General features: G+C 31.0%; 2 protein-coding genes across 2 annotated transcripts in view; one reads left to right on the top strand and one right to left on the bottom strand.

Moving 5' to 3' along the window:
• The first annotated feature begins 6,473 nt into the window (after positions 1 to 6,473).
• On the top strand, positions 6,474 to 11,606 carry LOC115887227 (histone acetyltransferase gcn5-like). Its single transcript, XM_030906592.1, has 3 exons — positions 6,474 to 6,568; positions 6,842 to 7,005; positions 11,162 to 11,606. The coding sequence occupies exons 1-3, from the start codon at positions 6,518 to 6,520 to the stop codon at positions 11,289 to 11,291; spliced, it is 345 nt and encodes a 114-aa protein (XP_030762452.1). The 5' UTR covers positions 6,474 to 6,517; the 3' UTR covers positions 11,292 to 11,606.
• A 4,576-nt stretch (positions 11,607 to 16,182) lies between these two features.
• Positions 16,183 to 22,232, bottom strand: part of LOC115887226 (ATP synthase subunit b, mitochondrial-like) — a 28,543-nt gene continuing 22,493 nt past the window's right edge. Inside the window, exons 3-4 of the mRNA XM_030906591.1 lie at positions 20,396 to 20,537; positions 16,183 to 16,452 (exon numbers count right to left, since the gene is read on the bottom strand). Coding sequence (XP_030762451.1) covers positions 16,245 to 16,452; positions 20,396 to 20,537 — 350 coding nt within the window. The 3' untranslated portion in view covers positions 16,183 to 16,244. The remainder of the gene's footprint in view (positions 16,453 to 20,395; positions 20,538 to 22,232) is intronic.

Consider the following 22,232-nt stretch of genomic DNA (forward strand, 5'->3'; position numbering starts at 1 on the left):
AAAGAGTTTGGTCTGATGGGTTGCTAACTGGTTAACAACATAAACTTATGAAAGTTATGGCGGTTTAAAAGTAACCAAGTAGTTATCAAATAATTAATTGAAAAATCAAAATTTCATGATTTTTAAAACATCTTATTGCTTTAAAAAACTAAATAATCCAATTACCAAAATTCCTTATTAAAATAATGCATTCTTTAATTCATTCATAGTAAATGTTCAAAGTGACCACCATTCATTTCAATGTAGACATCTGATCTTCTTCTCCACCATCTGCGTACCCTGTGGAATATCCTTGGTGTTGTCCGAATTTGATTGGAACAATCAATAATGCGTTGCCGTAGTAGTTGCTCTTCAGTATTAATCGGCACTGAGCAAACTAAATTTTTTTAAAACCAAAAAAGTTTATTTCGTTTTTAAAGCAATAAGATGTTTTAAAAATCATGAACTTTTGATTTTCCAATTAATTATTTAATAACTACTTGGTTACTTTGAACCGCCATAACTTTCATAAGTTTAGGTTGTTTAACCAGTTAGCAGCCCATCAAAGCAATCTCTTTTCTTTCAATTTTCTCGAAAACCATCACTCTGGGCGATGTGCAATAGTACCTTTTTTGTAGGAAAAAGTATGTAGTTTTCAAAAAATGTACCCACGTTGCAAAAAAAACAACTTTAAAAAGTTATTCACGAAATAACCCGCTACCCTTGCAAAAACTACCCTTTCCGCTTTTCCAAATAATTTTTCAGTATCACCATTTGATTTAGGGTCAAAATTTATAGCAGAGGATATTTTTTCGAAGTCTTATCTCGTTTTTTAAGCCTACAATTTCAAAAAACCGTTTTTTAAATTCATTCTTTCAGTGCCCCTAACTCCATTATCTTCCGTCATGCCTATCATTTTCCGTCCTATACTTATAGGAACTTTTTTTTACTATTTTTAGGTGTACTATCACCCCTGTGTCGATTTTTTTACACCATTTCAATGACACCCTGTATACATAAATTGTTTAGAGATATTTAATTTTAAAATATCTATATTTAATTTAATTATTATTCACAGTTGTTTGTTTTTTAAAAATTTAAAACCCTCAAACAGACAGTCAAAGCACTTTTGTGCAACAATACACCAAAACACTTTTACTTTTACACTGGACGGGCGTTTCGCTAACCATGTTAGCATCATCAGCAGATGATTATAAACTAAAATACAATCTACAATTGGAGCGTTTATATACTCGCTCAGTGGGCACAGAGTGGGCGTGGCAAGATCTAGCCAACCGAGTCAGAACCCACCGAGCGTAACAGTTAGATTTCCGCCACTAGAGTAGTAGGAACTTGAAGGAATTGGACCGTTGTCTCTGTTCATACTATCTTTACATTTATTAATTCTGATGCTTTCATATGCATCTAATTACCTGTAATTTGAGACTTGTTTAAGTAATTTTAAGTTATTAAGATCTATACAATGTTCTTTATCAACAATATGTTCGGCAACGCAAGATTTATCAGGTCTACCATATCTTATCTGAGCTAAATGTTCTTTAAATCTAGTTAATATTGATCTTCTAGTTTGCCCAACATATTTCTGATTACAATCTTTACAGGAGATTTCATAAATACCCGACCTTTCCAGTAGAGGTGTTTTATCCTTTGGATTACTTAATAATTGTTGTAATTTATTATTAGCACTATTCACAAGTTTATAATTGACATTCTTAAAAATTCCTTTTAGACCACGGGATAACTGTTTATCAAACGGTATTGAAAAATATTTTGACGTATCTTTCTCCACTTGAAAAGTCGAATTTTCAGAAATCATTAACCTATATCTACGTTTTCTAATTATTTTATCAACTAGTGAAGGATAATATCCATTACACTCAGCTACATTCCTAATGTAATCTCTTTCTATTTCATATCTTTCGTTGGAAAGTGGAAAACTAAGTAATCTATGAACTAAGAAATTTAAACTAGCCATTTTATGTTCAATACTATGATATGATTCATTAGGAATATATCTGCGTGCAGTGGTATTTTTCCTATAGATATCTAATTCCAGGCAATTATTAGTATTTCTAATAACTAATACATCTAGAAATGGTAATCTGTCGTTGTTCTCAATTTCATGTGTAAATTTAATGGAAGGAAAACGATTATTTAACTTAGAAATAAAATTATCTATGGTGTCTGAATGTCTCAAAAACAGCAAAAATATCATCCACATACCTAAACCATACTCTTGGAAAATACTCTAACTGATTCTTTGATTGGGCAAACTAGAAGATCAATATTAACTAGATTTAAAGAACATTTAGCTCAGATAAGATATGGTAGACCTGATAAAGAACATTGTATAGATCTTAATAACTTAAAATTACTTAAACAAGTCTCAAATTACAGGCAATTAGATGCATATGAAAGCATCAGAATTAATAAATGTAAAGATAGTATGAACAGAGACAACGGTCCAATTCCTTCAAGTTCTTTGTTCCTACTACTCTAGTGGCGGAAATCTAACTGTTACGCTCTGTGGGTTCTGACTCGGTTGGCTAGATCTTGCCACGCCCACTCTGTGCCCACTGAGCGAGTGTATAAACGCTCCAATTGTAGATTGCATTATAGTTTATAATCATCTGCTGATGATGCTAACATGGTTAGCGAAACGCGCGTCCAGTGTAAAAGTAAAAGTGTTTTGGTGTATTGTGGTGATTTAGTGTTTTATTTTGCTGTGTAACACCAAAGGTTCCAACCCTCAACTGTAACAAACTTCTACGCTAATTGAAACCACTAATTTTGAGGTTCTGAATGAAGCTTATGTCCATGAAGGATTGAGACACCCTGTATAAAAATTTCAACGTTTTTTGAAAAATGTGTTTCTAGGGATATACTGCCAGTTAAAATATTATTGTCGCTGATTATTTCAACAATTAATATCAATTTTTTGCTTTGATAACAACAACTTGTTACAATTTTTTTATTTATTTGTTATACAATCTATTACCTTGTACTATAGACTCCTACACTATATTATATTAAGTTATAAAGAATGGGAGATATTTAAGTCTTAAGTATCTAACACTTTGAATTACTTTTATGTAGACTGTGACAGCGGCGCAGTCAAGCTCGCCGGCCTTGTATTAAAGCAAAGGCGTTGTGCCGCCAAAGCCAATATTAAGATCCATAATTTTGTCAAAGCCCTTCAGCCACATTCTAAGATGGATAGATTTGAAAATGGTGGGTTATCACTAATATTAGCCCTTACCACACTTCCGCTATGATTTGTATTATGTAGTCGTTTGACATTGAAAAGTTCGTTCAGAAGCAAGAACGTTAATTTTGACAGATCTATTATGTTATGGTTTATCTTATATCGTGCTTACAGAAAAATATCAACCTTAGTTTTAATTTTAATTTAACATTAAATCCCACTTTTAACAGGACATAACTTTTTTGTGTTTGTTTTGTTGATACTTAAAACAATTAGGTACACCACTTCTAAAACTAAAAAATATGAAACGTCACTCACCGCCAAAATATCAATTTGAGACTTTAAGTAAAACGATTAAGGGAGGAGTATATCAAAAGAGCGCGGTGGGCACCAAAAACCGATTTAAATTCTGGTTTATCAGTGCCGTTCTAATTTTATTCAAAACGTGTAAAAGTATGATGTAGGTTAAACTCAATAATTTGTTGTTTTATTTTACGTGGTCAATAGATGTTGGTAGTTATTAAAATTGTTATAAAAATATACAATTCTAATAAAAATATATAAGTTGCTACTGAAGCAGGTAAGTCAAATTGACGTATCTAAGTTCTTGGACATATAATCTTTGACAAAAGCAAAAATGCAAGAAAAAATATATAATTAGTTCATTATATGATCGGTTTACTACACGAAAAGTTATTTCATTATTTTCCTCGATTTTGACCGAGAGATCGGCGAGAGACACACTATACAACCAACTCTTTTAGAGTCTTTTTCGATAAATCGCAATAGTGTCACTGTTAATTTAAGTTCTGCCACAATTTCCTTCTAGATTTAGTATCTCTAAACAACTGCTAGTTGTAGAATAAATAATAAATAACATAAAATAAACTCAGTAAAGACAGCCATATCCACAAAATTTCAATTCAAATTCAAATCTGTCAAATGAATCGTCAAACAGAAGTGTCAAGGGTCCCCACCCCCGTCTGCCATGCATGAATACATGGATAGCATTATACTCCTTCCTCAGTCTTTTTATTCAAAGATTTGGGACTAGAATATTCCACTTTTTTGCAAACTAACTGGTGAACCATCTTAGATATTTTAAAAACAGTTCTTTTACAAAGAAAAGCAGTAAAAATTACTTGAAAAACACAAAAGTCCACAAACACAGCACAGAATTTACAACACCGCACCGTTAAACATAACTTGAATGAATCCATCAAGTTTTTACTGTTAATTGTAAAAATCATAGAAACCAAACAGTCTTCCTGAAGCAGCGTTGTCGCAGTTACTTCCATAATAAATTTTAATTTAATTTAATTAGAAAATTAAATATAATTTCAAAGGAATAATCTATGTATTTTAACTAAAATGATATACGTACTATATTTAGTACGCCCTTTCTATAGGTACCCAAAAAAGCATTAATAATAATAATAACATACTTAATTTTCAAACAAAAGTCGTAGATATAACGTAATCCGCTAAAATTTGGTATCATCGATTTTGGTTGAAAACGATGTTTGATCGCGAAAAAATGTAAATAAGTACATTGCCAAATATCTTGGACCCCCGACCTATTTCAAAACTGCTGCATCTTATTTTAGTAAATAAAAAACCTATTGCAACTAAGAAACTACCAAACTTTTGTAAATTGAAATGCTCGGGCTTTGAGAAAAAAATAAAATAGAGAAATTTGCAAAGAAACGCAGTTTTTTATTTTTTAAAATTAACAAAAAAAATCAACAAAAATTTCCTTGGTACTTTTAATAGTCTATGTCTTCCTTTTTATTGATAGTTTTTTGTGGGATATTGTTCCATTCTTCTTGAGCCGCAATTCGTAGTTCCTCAAGAGTTATAGGGGGGTTATCTCGCTAGTGAATTCGTCTTTGAACATAATCCCAAACACGTTCGATGGGATTCATGTCGGGAGAGTTTGCCGGCCAGTCTAATCTTTCAATATTCCCTTCGTTTAAGACCTGTTGGACCCTTTGGGTACGATGCGGCCTGGCATTATCATCCATAAAGATAAAATGTTCGCCCATTTCATCACGGAGAGGGTAAATTATGGCTCTAGTAATGTTTTCCGCTTACATTTGGCCATTCAGATTCCCTTCAAGAGCAATGAGCTCTGTGCGACGGTTGAACAGTATACCCCCCAGAACATAATCGTTCCACCTTGATAGGGAACAACTTCTTGTGGAACGGCTAGTCTTTCCAGCCTTCCAGGACCTCTCCAAACCCTACTGCGCCGACTGTCACTCACTAAACAGAATCTGGATTCGTCCGAAAACAGCACGTTCCGCCACTGAGCTAAAAGCCATCCCCTGTGGTCTCGTGCCCAATCTAGACGTGCAGCAACATGTCTTAGAAGTAGTCTAGGTACACGTAAAGGTCTTCTTGATATTAAATTTGCGGCATGTAATCTCCTTTTTTCTGTCATTGAGGATATTACTCTGCGATATGTCCTCGTAAAATGGCCACGTAGAGCTGTTATGGAAACTGTTGGGTTTTGACGGACAAAATTTGCCAGGTATCGATCCCCTCTTTGATCTGTTACCCTAGGGCGACCAGTTCCATGCCTTCGTTCCAAGCTTCCAGTTTCCTGGTACAAATTTAGGATCCTGATCACTGTGCAAAAATTTTCTTGGTGTAAAGCGACAATTCTGGCTCTATTGAACAAAGAAATCGGATTACCCGGCATTTTAAATGTAAAACTGCACAAAAGATGCGAACTTTGCGATGCGATGGTCTATGTTTTACTGAACATATTTTATTCATACTGCATTTGTTTACTTAAATTTGATTTTTTGCGAGCCGTTTTTTATGCATTAAAATACCAAAATCATACACTTGGCAGGAAAAAAGTTTACTTAAATAAATTGATATTATTCTTAATACCAAGGGGGTCCAAGAATTTTGGCCATGTGTTTAGTTTTGTCTCCCTTTATTTAGATGTCGTGGGGTTGAACATACGCCGCCGTTGTTTAGGATAAACCATAGCGTAGAAATATTTAATATTGGCTGACATTTAAACTAGAAAAATCCTCGAATATAGAACTTTTCAATAAAATGTTATCTATGCATTAGTCTATTTGTTAACATTCGTCATATGCTTTTGGTTTGCTTTTGTAGACTCTGCAATTAATACATCTTATTGTTTAAAGTTGGTACGGTATTTATTGGTATTTATTGTTTTAGAAGATTCCGATGGCGGAGGTGGAAGTCGAGTCGTAAGGTCTTCACGACGGAAGAAACGCGTAAGACCTTCCTCTTCATAACGCGGCGTTGCAAGAGTTACTGAGTGACGTCATGAAGCACGAAGACGCATGGCCGTTCATCAGACCGGTTCAACAAAAAGAGGTTAGGAAATACATTTTATAAAATATCTTACAAAGTGTTGTCAGTTTTGAAGGAAAAAGACTGATATACACATATACGCAATAATAAATAAAATTAATATAATCTTAAAGCATATTATAAGAGCGTGCTGACATGCCATATTTTGCATATTTATGAATATATTGCTTTCAATTCTTCAACTAAATAATCAGCCGACTAAAAATTTCACGTTAGCGGGCGCTATATTTTCTTGAATTCGGAAGAAAAAATCTTAATTTTTAGAACTTTTTTTAGGTACCTGATTATTATGAAGTCATTTCAAACCCTATGGATTTCGGTACGATAAAATACAAATTAAACGTTGGAGATTACAGTACAGATAGTCAGGTGTTAAAAGATGTGGTTCTCGTATTTGAAAATTGTAGTACCTATAATTCCAGTGATGCTGATGTTTACAAGTAAGTACAATTGTATAACTTTACCAATCGGTTCTTATCAAAGTAGCAATTATGACATATTCAAAATTATTTTTTAATTTTTTCAACTAAAAACATTTTCTTTGGTTATTTTTTTTACGCTGCTATGACGTTGGAGCCGTAGTAAGGCAGGTTCGAATCCTAGTCAAGACGACTTTTTTTAATGTTTTTTTTTTAATTTTTACATATTTATTTTTACTTTTTACATATTTATTATTGATTAATACAATTTTTAGTAATGTGCTTCTTCATTTTTTTTAAATCACTTATACGCGTATTCAAAATTTCAGCTAAATCGGAAAAAAAGTTTATAATAATATAGTGTCTAATAGTGATGTAAACTTTAGTTACTTTTATGGACTCGTAACTACTAGTTACTGTTGGTAATAGGACTCGTTACTTTGGACTCGTTAGTTTAGCTACTCGTTACTTTGGTACTTAATATCATTACTTTATAATCATTGTTTTGGGTACAGGTTGGAAGACTTAGGCTTGACGTGGAACTTCGTTACTTATTGTGCGCGGCGATCTTCGTTGCATGCTCGGTTTAACCTATAAGGGGTTTCTACTTTCTTCTAGTGTAAGGGCTTAATAGGATAATTTCAATACTCGGTATTCAAGTACTGAATAATATGTTTTTAATAATATGTATAGTCTATAAAATGAATAACTTTGAATTTTGACCGTTATTTTTTACCAACATGGCAAATATAAAATCCCTCTGTCAAAAAAGTTACTGAAATTCTTTAAATTGAGTGCCTGAACGGATCAGATAGGTAACTCTTTTTACTTTCGTGGAATAGAAAAGGAAAATAATAAAACAAGTGACAGTTCTTCCTCTTCTTGCAAAAATCAACACGAAATGGCATAATTGTCAAAAATAAAATGTCATCAGCTTTTGACATTTCTAAATATCAGACCAATGCCGTCTCTAATAGAACAGCCTCGGAGCGAGATTTATGACGTCACGTTAGTTAGATACAACGGATTAATAAATATGTTGTAGAATACATGGAAAACATAATTATTCCTCGTATTTTTGGTTTGTATTTTAAAAATGATATAGTTTACATGAAATATACATAATATACAGTTAATAAATACAATATATATATACCTATTTATAGTAATAAATACTTTAATATTAAAAAAAATGTATATATTTTTGTTAAAATGTTAAAATATTAAAAAAATGTATATTCCTCCGTGGCGGATTCATCTCTTCAAAAAAGTCCTTTGGATTAACGCAGCAGTGTTTAATAAAAATTACTATTTTTATTTTGTAGATTTTCTTACAGTGTAAGTGGCGAAATATCTATTCTTTTTTGAAGAAGAAAAATATTTGCTCTGCTTTTTCAGATGTTAACATTTTTTGTGACTAACGTGAATCCATTTTTAATTAATATCTAAGTCATGTTAATCTAAATAAACAATTCTATTCTGTAAATAAAAAGCGACAACAAACGGCAAAGGGACAGACCGCCTCCGGGTTGGCATGAGCCAATCATAATAATTGTAATAAAAATATCACACATTTGCGATCCAAAAACCGGCCGGCGTCAAGTCAACACTTTAAACATAAACATATTGATAACAACTGAACCTACGTCGAAGTAAGAAATATTTCAGTATCGAGTTTCGAGTTCTCCGTTCGTGCATTTCCAGGGATTACGATTACTGCCGGCGCAAAAGTAACGAATTAGCTTAGTAACGAGTAACGAGTCCTAAATTCAAATATAGTCTATAAAATGAATAACTTTGAATTTTGACCGTTATTTTTTACCAACATGTCAAATATAAAATCCCTCTGTCAAAAAAGTTACTGATATTCTTTAAATTGAGTGCCTGAACGAATCAGATAGGTAACTCTTTTACTTTCATGAAATAGAAAAGGAAAAATAATAAAACAAGTGACAGTTCTTCCTCTTCTTGCAAAAATCAACACGAAATGTCATAATTGACAAAAGTAAAATGTCATCAGCTTTTGACACTTCTAAATATTAGATCAATGCCGTCTCTAATAGAACAGCCACGGAGCGAGATTTATGACGTCACGCTAGTTAGATACTACGGATTAATAAAATGTTGTAGAATACATGGAAAAAACATAATTATTCCTCGTATTTTTGGTTTTTTTAAAAATGAAATATAGTTTACATGAAATATACATAATATACAGTTAATAAATACAATATAATATACTTAGATTAAGAAGATAATATATACCTATTTATAGTAATAAATACTTTGGCAAATAAACTATGAACCATACAAATGCAGCAAATGTTTTACAATATACAAATAATGTGGTACATAAGATAATGCGTAACATGTAAAATATATTTTAAATTTTGGGGTTTGAAAATCGATCTAATTTAACAAAAAACATTCAATATCTACTAATAGTGATGTATTATTATTTGCATTCACAACATTTATTTATATATTATAATGTTTACTGCAATTAATAAACTAATATAAACTTGTCAAAAGATGACCACATATTTTTTTAAATTATTATTCTTAACACAAAAACTTTCTACACTGACTATGGAGTACGATTTCAGCCATATTTTAAAACATTTTGCTGCATTTGTATGGTTCATAGTTTATTTGCCAAAGTATTTATTACTATAAATAGGTATTGTATTTATTAACTCTATATTATGTATATTTCATGTAAACTATTTCATTTTTAAAAATACAAACCAATAATACGAGGAATAATTATGTTTTCCATGTATTCTACAACATATTTATTAATCCGTAGTATCTAACTAGCGTGACGTCATAAATCTCGCTCTGAGGCTGTTCTATTAGAGACGGCATTGCGTCAGCATGGCCGCAAGTTGCTAACCTAATAAAATTAACACTAGAAAAGCCCGCGGGAACTGTCAAATTCAAAGTTATTCGTTTTACGGACTATAGTAAGCGTTACTTCGAGTCCTCGTAAAGTAACTGTTACTTTGTAACGATTACTTAGAATTTTTACATCACTAGTGTCTAATGTTCTATAGATAATGAATGGTACGGAACCCTTCGTGCGCGAGTCCGACTCGCACTTGACCAATTTTTATTAAATAGTTAAAACGAGTTTTTCCTATTTTTTATTGAAAAAAAAAGAGTTTTCAAGATGTTTTGAACAGTTACAAATGTTTAAAACATGTAATTATGTTTGAAACACGTTCAAAACACTTGTTTTTAAGCAAAATATTTAAAATCCTGTTTTTTACTGAAACCTAACATACACTCACCAGCACGAAAAACGAGCACCTTAAAATTTTCATGTATTTTAAAGTTTTATTCGACGTCGCAGAAGCTTCTACTTTGCTGTAGTACTAGTCCAACGTCGGCACAACGTTATAAAAACGTTTAAATTTATTTTAATACCCATGGTAGGGAGCTAACTATTTTTTGTAACTAATCCAACGTTGTGTTTAGTAAACATGTGGTCGCAAGTCGTGAAAATGCTACTTGGGTGATAAAATTATTTTTAAATTTCTTGCTTTGTTAACGTACTCCACAGGGTGTTTCAAATTTTCACCAAAATATCACCATTTTGTTTTCCCTTGTTTAAGCGACCGATGAAAACTTTCATTTTTAATTTAGAAAGAGATACTAAAAAGTCAAATAATTTAGCTACATATTGCTTAAAAAATCATCAAAATCGGCCCACTAGAACAAAATATATTAAACTTTAAAATACATCAAAATTTTAAGGTGCCCGTTTTCCGTGCCGGTGAGTGTATTACAAAAATTACCAGTTTTACACATATATAAAAAACACTCTAAACGCAGAATCTAAAAATAAAATAAAACATAGGGTGCTAACACTTTTGAAGTACCAGATAGACTCACAAATCATTTTATATTGTGTATCTCAACAGTTTCTAAAACTGATTTAACCAACTCATATGCCCAACGGGAGGATTCACAACATTGGCATTTGTGTACTGTCATTTTAGTTCACAGATAAATTGTATTTTCTGTTATTTTTTGGATGTCGTCGGTCGAAATCTTTCCTGACTCTTTGAACCGACTGTAGTTAACATTTTTTCATAATTCTCAAAACAAATGAAATAATGAACTTCACTCTTTCTTTGACTCACCGACTATAAATATCTCTTTTTTCCATAAGGTGCGGTATGCGATTGCTAAAGTATCTCGCCAAACGAGCCAAACAAATTGGACTGAAGGTACCACCAGAATTGGAAGAGGAAGAAGATGAAGATCTGGAACCCAAACCAAAAAAGAAGCGAACAAAATAGTATTACAGTAGTTTCTTCCGCGGTTAACTTTATACGAAACGTTTATTTTTATAGAGCTCGTCGGCAGTCGTGAAAAAGACAAAAAATCAACGCACCTAGATTTAACTATTAAGTTTATTCTGTTTCACTTAGGATACGCATGTAAGACGTGTATTTTTGTAAAAATGCATCGTTTTAGTTGTAAATATATATGTTGTTTGTAAAATCTCCTCTTTAAGTATTTATCTGTTAAGGATATTAAGTTTGTTTTATAATTATTACAAATGGAAATATGAGTACTTCACTTAAGGTTAATAAACTTCATATTTATAACAAGCTGTTGTTTTAATTGGTTGCTCTTAATTTTAAGAACTCTCCCGAAAATAAAAAAAATATGATATCAAAGTATTACATAATATTATATTATATAATATGATATACAGGGTGTTTCAAAACAAATGCGAAAAACTTCAGGGGGTGATTCCTTGTTCAAAATAAAGGGTAGTTTGCTTTATAAACGTTGGGTCAAAAGTCAACCATTAGGGAGATATCGCGGTACAAAGATGGCGGAAAAATAATGTTTTTATTTTTTATCTTGAAAACGAAAAGAGATAGACTAATGAAATTTTATGGAAGCATTACTGTTATGAAAACACACTTTCAGGTAATTTTTTTACTTTTTTAAAATGAGTGGAAGGGGTTGAAATAAACTACCCCTATCATTCTTGTTAACGAAATTTAAAGAAAAATCTTATCAAACACATGCAAAAAAATTAATTTGGATAGTTTAGTTTGTTTAGAAACTTTTTTATCTCTTGTATTTTTTTTTATAAAACTCACCGATTTGAAATTAAAAAATAAAATGTAAAGCATTACATGTCAGGACAAAAAACATTTTCTGATAAAGAATCTAGTGGGCTGCTGTAATTTTTTTAGGAAAAAATCTAGTCGACCGCTGTTACTTTTTAGGATGTTTCTAATATTATTTTATTTGACATTACTCTACTGCAATACGTTATTATCTAGATGATTATTATTATCGTTATTATCACTAGATTCTTAATCTAAAAATGTTTTTTGTTCTGACATGTAATGCTTTACATTATATTTTTTAATTTCCAATCGGTGAGTTTTATCAAAAAAACACAAGAGGTAAAAAAGTTTCTAAACAAACTAAACTATCCAAATTAAAGCATTTGCATGTGTTTGATAAGATTTTTCTTTAAATTTCGTTAACAAGAATGATAGGGATAGTTTATTTCAACCCCTTCCACTCATTTTAAAAAAATAAAAAAATTACCTGAAAGTGTGTTTTCATAACAGTAATGCTTCCATAAAATTTCATTAGTCTATCTCTTTTCGTTTTCAAGATAAAAAATAAAAACATTATTTTTCCGCCATTTTTGTACCGCGATATCTCCCTAATGGTTGATTTTTGACCCAACGTTTATGAAGCAAATTACCCTTTATTTTGAACAAAGAATCACCCCCTGAAGTTTTTCGCATTTGTTTTGAAACACCCTGTATATAAATATGATATCAAGTATATTACCACAGATTAGGTATACTATACAGGGTTGTTCACCACATACGACACGGAATATTGTAGCTAAATGATTAGATTTTTACAAATTGTAAGTTTTGGGTTCGTTGAAGGTGTATTAGAGCTACAATTTAAAAATATTTTTACAAGATACAGAGTGTCCCAAATAAGTAAAAAATATAGTTGTATTTTTTTAAATGGAACACCTTGTATATTATTCTATTTTTAGATTCTACGGTTGAAATAAAGGTAAATTTGATTAAGGTTTATCTTATCACTTAAACCTTACCGTTTTTGAAATATTTTCAATTTTATGAAATTGCAGTAAAAAAATTAAGGCTTTATTTCTCCAAGGGTATCAAAGTTTTTAATACTAAATATTTACTGAAGATTATTTATTGATCAGATATTGTGTTGCAATAATAAAAAATTTTACTACCTTATACAGAGTGTCCAAAAATTTATATTAAATAATTACTAGCTTTAAACGGCAATAACTTGTTTAATTTAAATGGAACACCCTATATATTTTACGTGATTGGTATATAAATCCTCAACCTAAAAAATAAATATGGAGTGATATATATTTTTGAGAAGCTCATAGCAAAGCGGATTATTTGATTTATAAATATACAGGGTGTTCCATTTGAAAAAACATAACTTTAGTTCATATTTTCAAAAATATTTTTTTCGTAGAAAAACAGACTACGCCACTGTATTCTACGTAAAAAGTTCTACAACAATCAGTTTTCACCTTCTGGATATCATTCATAATAACGGAGATACGGGGGCTGTTCCAAATTGCAAAATTTTCAAAAAGACCCTGTAGCTCAGAAACGACGAGGGCTATGAAAATTTTGTTGACAGCATCTTCCGTTTGACAAAAAAGGGGCAGAGATTTGTGCAAACCGCACCCTTCTATCTTCACGAATAACGGAGATACCGTATGATTTCAACTAAAATGGGACACTCTGTTTGTACAGGGTGGTCGAAATTGGTCTGTTTTAACAGGGAAAACCTATTTCCTGACTAGATAGAGCAAAACCGACATAGATGTCATGGGCTCGATTTCTGAGAAACGTTTAATGGCGTAACCCACCTGTTGATATTTTCACTGCCAACTGAGATACGGGGTCTTATTGAATTTTTTACCATTTTGAAAATTGCCCATAACTTTTTTTTTGCAGAATAATAAAATTCTGTAAAAACGTTATTAATGCACTTTTTTAGGCATAATCCAGTGGCGTAGTCAGTTTTTTTCTATGCTTGCTCATTTTGTCAGAAATAATAAAAAATGTAATTTTTTAAATGGAAATCATAGTTGGCTATGAACTTAAAAAATTGCTGGCGTTTTACCCTTTCCAATGATCTAAAGTTATCGACATCTATTTCTAAGAATTAGAGAAATATTAGGTTTTTGATCTTTATATCGAAGCGGGCCTTGATTATGTGTTGACCTATTTGCCTAATTATTTTTTATCACAATTTAATATTCTATATTATTATTTATCTGCATAATTAAAAACTTTTGAAAAGGTAAATTAACATTCTATATTAGTATTAGTAATTACAATTGAAATCAACACAATAAACAAAGAATAAAACTAAAAAAAGTATTTTTTGAGTGACGAATATAGTTTTCTAAAAAAAAATAATCAAAGATGTTAAGGGGGTGCATCTTTTGCACACAGAGTTACAACAATTTATTAGGCGAACTGGTGTAATAAGTCCAAAAGCTTGCCTAGTAGTCTTCTGTAATTCCATCTCTTGTCCCAATGGTTCTTCCCTTATATATAAGGCCTTTTAATTTCCCCCATAAAAAAAGTCAAAAGGAGTTACATCACAGGACCTAGCAGGCCAAGATATGGGATCCCTTGTTCCAATTCAATTCTCTCTAAATTATCCATTTAATAGTGCAGTTGTAACCCTGGCTTTTTAATTGTAAATGGTAATACTAATATAGAATGTTGATTTACCTTTTCAAGTCTTTAATTATGCAGATAAATAATGATATAGAATATTAAATTGTAATAAAAAATAATTAGGCAACTATAGGTCTACACAAAATCAAGGCCCGCTTCGATACAAAGATAAAACACGTAATATTTCTCTCATTTTTAGAAAAAAATACACAAAACTTTATATCGTTGGAAAGGGTTAAACGCCAGCAATTTTTTAAGTTCATAGTCAACTACGATTTCCATTTAAAAAATTATATTTTTTATTATTTCTGACTAAAAAAGCAAGTTTAGAAAAAAATGACTACGCCACTGGATTGTGCTTAAAAAAGTGCCTTAAGAACGTTTTTACGTATCTCGGTTGGCAGTGAAAATATGAACAGGCGGTTTAGGCCATTAAATGTTTCTCAGAAATCGAGCCCATGACATCTATGTCGGTTTTGCTCTATCTAGTCAGGAAATAGGTTTTCTCTGTTAAAACAGACCAATTTCGACCACCCTGTACAAGCGATGCAACGCTTTGCGCAGCCTGCGCTTTCGACTTGCTTATGGTTGTAAACATATCAAAGAAAGAAAGAAAGTATCGTACAATACTTACCGCAAAAATGTCCTCTTCTATGACTAATAATGAAGATTACAAGTTCAGGGTACAGCTGTTAAAATCCTCCATAAGGAAAACAATGATGAAACAAAACAATCCTAACATAATATTTTATTTATAAAAATAAGAATATTAGAATAAGGTTAATGTCACAGTCGCATAACTTAACACGACACAATAAAGCTCATATTTTAAATAACAATAGCAATACAAATAAAAAATAACATAAATTTAACCAGGAAGTAATATTCCGGTTACGGAAGAAGTCGGTACGCCTCCAATATGATTCTTTAGGTACGCCATCTAGTGCTTATCCAGTCAAATACACAATAAGTGACGTCATAATTTTTAGGCGTCTATTTAAACGAGCGAAAAATAATATGGAATAAGATTTACTGATTATTCCATGATAATACCGTTGATACAATTTTTTTTTCATTTTGAAGATATTTTTTGTTACTTCAACTTTAAAATAAGAATCAAAATAAATATAATAATATGAAAAATATACCCATATAGGAATGAAAACAATATAACCAACGATATAACTATGTAAAATTCAAACAATACGAATATATAACATAAGAATGACTCCAATTTGAATATAAACAAAAATGATTTAAAGCAAGCAGAGTATGAATTAGCTGAGAAAAGGTCACCACCATTATTTATTTGACTCTTACACTGGCGCATCCATTATTGACTCAAGAGCACCTTTATCTATGCTCAAGCGACAAGGTCGATTCGCACTTTACTTGCCTTGATAAAAAAATACATTTTACGAACTAGAATAAAGAAGTAGACAACAAATATTGTTAAGAAATATATAATACACTTAAATTACATAATTATTTCACCTATTGGTGGAGATATTATTTTTTCCCTCCTTTATTGAATTCTTCGACGATCTGGTCGATAGAAAAATGGATCAATTTGTCTTGCATCTCGGGCGTTATCGCTTTTGATACTTCTCTCGTAACATATTCAACCAAATTCCTCTGCTGTATTCTCTTATAAATGTTCACCAATTCGACTTGATAGTTCAAACGTTTCTTTACTTCCTGGTATACCTGCATTTGTCTAAAAATAAAACATAACGATTAGCCTATTGAAAAATTATTTTATTCTGCCTATGAGAGGATATGCATGACAGAAAGAGTACTATCACAGGTTGTCTCTAATACACTTTCAGAATGTTGAATAAATTATCTATGAATTAAAAGATTAAGGAAGGATCGTATCAACAAACTTAGGCGGAGCGCGATAGGGGATTAATATGACTGACTTAAATTTCGATTCATCAGAGCTGTTCTAATTTCATTTAAACGTGTAAAAATATAATGTAGAGTAGACTCAACAATTTGTTGCTTTTGTTTTACGTTCTCAATAAATGTTATTAGTTATTAAAATTGTTAACAAAAAATATACTAAGGGCTGGGAAAGGTTAGTCTTGGGTCGGGATTTCCGTATGTAAGAAGACTACAATGCGTTTATAATGTACTGAACAAAGAGAGGACAGTAAACACGTTGCCAAATGTATGAAATAAACCGAGAAACTGTGCACATCGCTAAGAGACGTGGAAGGGGATATAGCAGATTTGTCGCAGTTGACCGGTCGACCCAATCAATACCTCTGTCAGTACTTCAAGTTCCACACATGTAAATTAGTAGTGGGAACTATCGAATGAATACTATCGAAACATTCGATAGTTGCAATTCATTCGAATAATTCGATAGTTAGTAAGAAAACATTCGTTGAAAACTATTCGAATAAAAATTATCGAATAGATCCGTCATATGCCTTGAAATACTGTATTCTAGTAATTCGGCAGCAAAAACCATTCATTTATAAAATTCATTCATTTATGAAATTCATTTATTCGTCAGGATCGATTATAATAAAATATTAACTGAATTTTAGTTGTCGCCCGGCGAAGTAGGTTTCTTTCCGAGAAACCCGACAGCGGTCGGTGGCAATGCTATGAAAGAAGCCGGCATCTTTGATTTTTTGCGGAGTCAGATATAGATAAGGACACATTATTTTTTTTACTGAGGTGCTAGTATTTACACAGAAAATACATTATGAAGGGCGCTGTTGCCATATTTTGGTATTAGTTGATATTAGCAAAGAATATTATTGTTTGGCTTTAGTTAGTTAGGGATAGTATGTCTATATATTCTGCATTTTTTTATTAATATTCTGTTGTTACACTGCAATAATACTTGTTATTTTGGATGTAAGAAAATTATTTTTAATGTTTTTAAGCAAAGACTGGTTTAATAAATAATAATAACAGTAATAATTTGTTATACCTATTAACAACAAAATTTAAAATGATTTAATATAAATTTTTTTTAAGTAGTAGCAAAATATAAACAACAAATTAGATGTCAAAATTATTTATATTTTTTTGTTTTCACTCTTGGCTTTAGGTCGTTGGGGTTGCAAAGATGTTTCTAGATTTTGTTCATTATTTTTTTATTTTGTGACGACGTTTCGACAGTATATGTTTTTTTCAAGCCTCTTGAACGTAGATTCTTACAGAGTTAAAATTTGTTAAACTGAACAACACAATAACACATATTAACTATTGTTTTAATTGTTTTTGGACATTACACTTTACTACGAGCACGTACGTATTTCCTTGCAGATCGCTCTGTATAAAACACATTTATCGGTTCAATACCCGATGTCTACTGGAATCTTTGCAACCCCAACGACCTAAAGCCAAGAGTGAAAACAAAAAAATATATAGTATACAGGTCAAAGAAACGAAACAAAAAAAAAATATTTATATTAGATCCCATTTAAAAATAATATAGTCTCTAAATTTTTTGGCAACGTTGGTTTATTAAATAATAATAATTACAGAACTAATTTGTTATATTAACAACAAATTTTAAAATCATGAAATATAAACATTTATTAATTTTCTAAGCATGCAGTGTAATGGAACAAAAATATAAATAAAAAATTAGAAATCAAAATTATTTATATTAGGTGCTTTATATTACTATTTAAAAATTATATTTACTTTTACTGGCATTTACTTTACTGGCAAAAATAAATGAAATATTTCTTCGCAAAAAACTACATGTAAGAGAATTAGCATAAACAAAATACAAACATCGTTAATTTTTTTTTTAAATTGGGACGTGTAAAACTTTCATTTTAATTTTCTCACCCCATAGTTTGAGTTCGATAACCATTTACTTAACTACATTACTTAAATATGATTATTAAGTTCAACTAATTAATATTATTAAAACATCTAAAATACAAATATGTATTTTTAAAATTAATTGTAAGTTCATCTCATCTCTCTTAAAAATTGCTACCTCTCAAAATTTCCCATTAAAAAATAGCCATATACCATATAAAATTAAATAATTGAAAGATCGGACTACGGAAAACCACACAAATTTTCGGAAAAATTTTGACCACCTGCACATGCACACAATCGTCAATAAATAAAATTAAAAAATAACTACTATTTTAGTATTTTAACTATTTTAATAAACGCAAAAATAGCACAGTATTTATACGGCAAAGTTATAAAAATTTGGAAGAACTAATAATGCACTGACGCATACAAAAATCAAATGAATACTAAATTTATCTATGTTATGTTGACGTATCCTAATTATTTTTTATAAGAAGTAAATAAGAGCGAAAATAAATTTCATAATCAAGTGGTTTATTTTGGGTTTACTACACGTCACGTATACAGAGAAGACCAGGCTACTAGTTACATAGCAAGTTGCCGGACGAATTTACGTTTACCCATTTTGCGTTCGTACTCGAGATTCACTGCCGGCTAGTCGGCTGGTCAGGCAGTACGTAGTTGCAGTTGTGCCTGGACGAGTCGGTCGTGACAGACTAGGAATACGACGCGAGGAGTGCCGAGTATTTATTATTTTCATTTTAAGTGTTTGCCTTTACTTAAGGTAACATTTAAAATGAAAATACTTAAATATTTATTATTTGAGTGTGTTTACAAGGCAAAACTAAAAATAAATAAATTCTCTAAACCCAAAAAAAAGTAAAATATTATTCTAAATAAAAAAAAGTTATAACAAGTGTTCAAAAAGACCATCTTCTTGTGCTAGACAGAAGCCTAGGCGGTCGTAAAATCCCCGTCTGACATTGGCTAACATATTAGGGCTAATAGTTTGGAAAGCCTCTCGTATTTTTACTTGAAGCTCATCCAGATTAGTAGCCCTATTATGACCATACACTTTGGATTTTACATAACTAATACTAACTATACTAATACTATTTTACATAACTAATTCATTTTCTTTACTTCCAATGATAGGCTGCCTAATAGGTTTTTTTTATAAACCACAATACCAGCTCTACGAAATAGTGCAAGTAGTTTTTCAAAGGAACGCTTATCAGGAAGATTCCTATTTGGATATTTTTGAGCATAAGCCCTTGAGGCCAAGAAGCAATTTTCTTCACAAAATAAAATCACTAGTAACATATCCATTCGTTCCGGCAGCAGATACTGCTTTATTTTTCATTATCAAATAATGAATACTTACTTATTAAACTATTGTAGGCAAATCTTAGTAAACTGTTATAAATAATAATGTCCATAAATTAATGTTGACTTTAAAAATAGTTACTAACTGTCACTAGAAAATTGCCATGGCGACACCAGCCATCTATAAGCCATCTACATATTTTTAAAAAATACAGGGTGTTACATTTAAAATAACGAAGTTTTTATATAAAACAAATCCTTACAATAGATCAGCAATTTTTGATACCCCTGTATAAATTTAAGGAAGCAATACCATTTGTCAGTAAAGTTTATTTCTCTACCTTTAAACTCAGCACAAGAATTAATTCTGAAAAGTAATGTACAGGGTGTTAATAATCTATTCTATTGTAGCTTGCAATTTTATTTGTATAGACGATTTGTATAGAAAAATGCAAGACTGCAAGAGTCTTGCATGCTAGACGAAAGGCAAGACCAAGACCACATTCGTTAATGAAATACTAGACTCTACCTACCTCTTACGATATTCCTCTTCAAGCTGCAGCTGCACATTTTCTCGTTTAGCATCTATTAAAAACGCCTGTCCCGCAGATTGATATTGCATAAACAGTTCGTTTACAATAGAATCTTCTAAATACTTCTTCTCTTCAACTCTTCCTAAAATAGTATTATCATTGAAATACTAGGTGACATCTAGAGAAAAAAGATTATCCCATCAAAAACATAGAATGTAAAAAAATGCCAAGTCTCGCAACACAATTCCTCCGCTATAAAAAGTTGTGAGATCTCATGTAAAACCAAGTCAGTTTATTTTATTTAGTATCTCTATAATATTAGTCATCTTTATTTCTATAATAATGATAATGACTTGGCACGGCACCATAATTATAAAAAAGAATAATCTACGATTTCGATTACTAAGTAAACCTAATAAACGGTGCACTTAAGAATAAAGTTTTTTAATTACTATTGTAGAATATCATATCGTGCAAATGCCAAGTCATTATAATTCTTATAGAAATAAAGATGACTAATATTGATACTAACAATTTATACCAAAATTGTTGAATAGGCCCAAGTAGCAAATTTTATTTTATAAAGGCTGTATAAACAGCTATGTGATAATTTTTATAAGATACCCCAATTCATATAACGTGCTATATGACCGTAATATGATAGCTTTACAACCAAAAAAGGCCCATTTTTATACAACCGTTTAGTAGCATAGAAGTTCTATAAAAAGGGTATACAACTCTTATGCAACTATTTTACACAGCGTTATATGACTATTATAAAACTAGTTTTATTATGTATTACGTGGTCACATCTAGGAAACAGAACAATAAAAACATTTGATCATTTAGCGAGGTACAAGAGTATTTTATTTTTTACCGAAGAATATTACCCAAGCAGCATTTGGACGTCGGGACAACGTTGTGTCACGCGACCAAACGTCGGGGCGCAACGTCGGCACAACCTCGTACCAACCCTAGTCTGGACTAGTTTGGAGAATAATTTTTGGGTCGAAACGACGTTGGATACCGACGTTGGCTAGAAGCCTAATTTAGTACAAACTGCAACGTTGTTTAAAATCCTAATTCACAGAAATACAAAACTAATATGGCGTCTAAGTCGCGTTTTATCCTAAATTGGGATAATTATAGTAAAAATATTATATTTATAATTTAGTTAGAGACATATGTCAGATGGCAGTGAAGGAAAACAAAACAAAAGTATTTAAGTGTGGAGGATGTTTGAAGATCATAATTATTGAAACACTTTAACCGACTCTGTAACTCGTTACCCAAGGTAAAAAGTTAAACGCAAACAACTTTATTGATAAATGTATTGTTTCTACTTTAAAAAATACTAATGGGCCTTGAAATTAAAGAAGTTTTAAAAATTTTCTTGAATTTTTTTTTTAGTAAAATGAGAATAATTTATTCGCATTCGAAAAAATTGTTTCCGCGTATTTTTTAGGGTCAAATATTTCAAGTTAATGTATTCAAAAAGCAGGAATTGCTATTTTAAGAACGAAACATTTTCTTATTTAACAACATGGCGGCTTTAACTTTGTTGTTTTGGAGATTAAGATGGAGTAGTTCGAGTAGTCGCATACTGGACTAATAAAGTCGCAGTTCGGCCTTAACAGGTAGTATACTAGTCGCAAGATTGCCTAATTTAGTCATTCTAGAGTCTAGCTTGTGCCGCCCTCTATAATCTAAATAAACGAGGAAGTGTCGGTAATATATGTCGATGTATATTTAAATTTAGTTTTATATGTACCTTTCTTATGTCCCATTTTAATTAAGTTTTTTTTTTATAAAAACAAAAACAGCACTGAACTGTCTG

This window comes from Sitophilus oryzae, unplaced genomic scaffold, assembly GCF_002938485.1.
Source record: "Sitophilus oryzae breed Bouriz unplaced genomic scaffold, Soryzae_2.0 scaffold_556_pilon_pilon, whole genome shotgun sequence".
NCBI classification, from domain to species: domain Eukaryota; kingdom Metazoa; phylum Arthropoda; class Insecta; order Coleoptera; family Curculionidae; genus Sitophilus; species Sitophilus oryzae.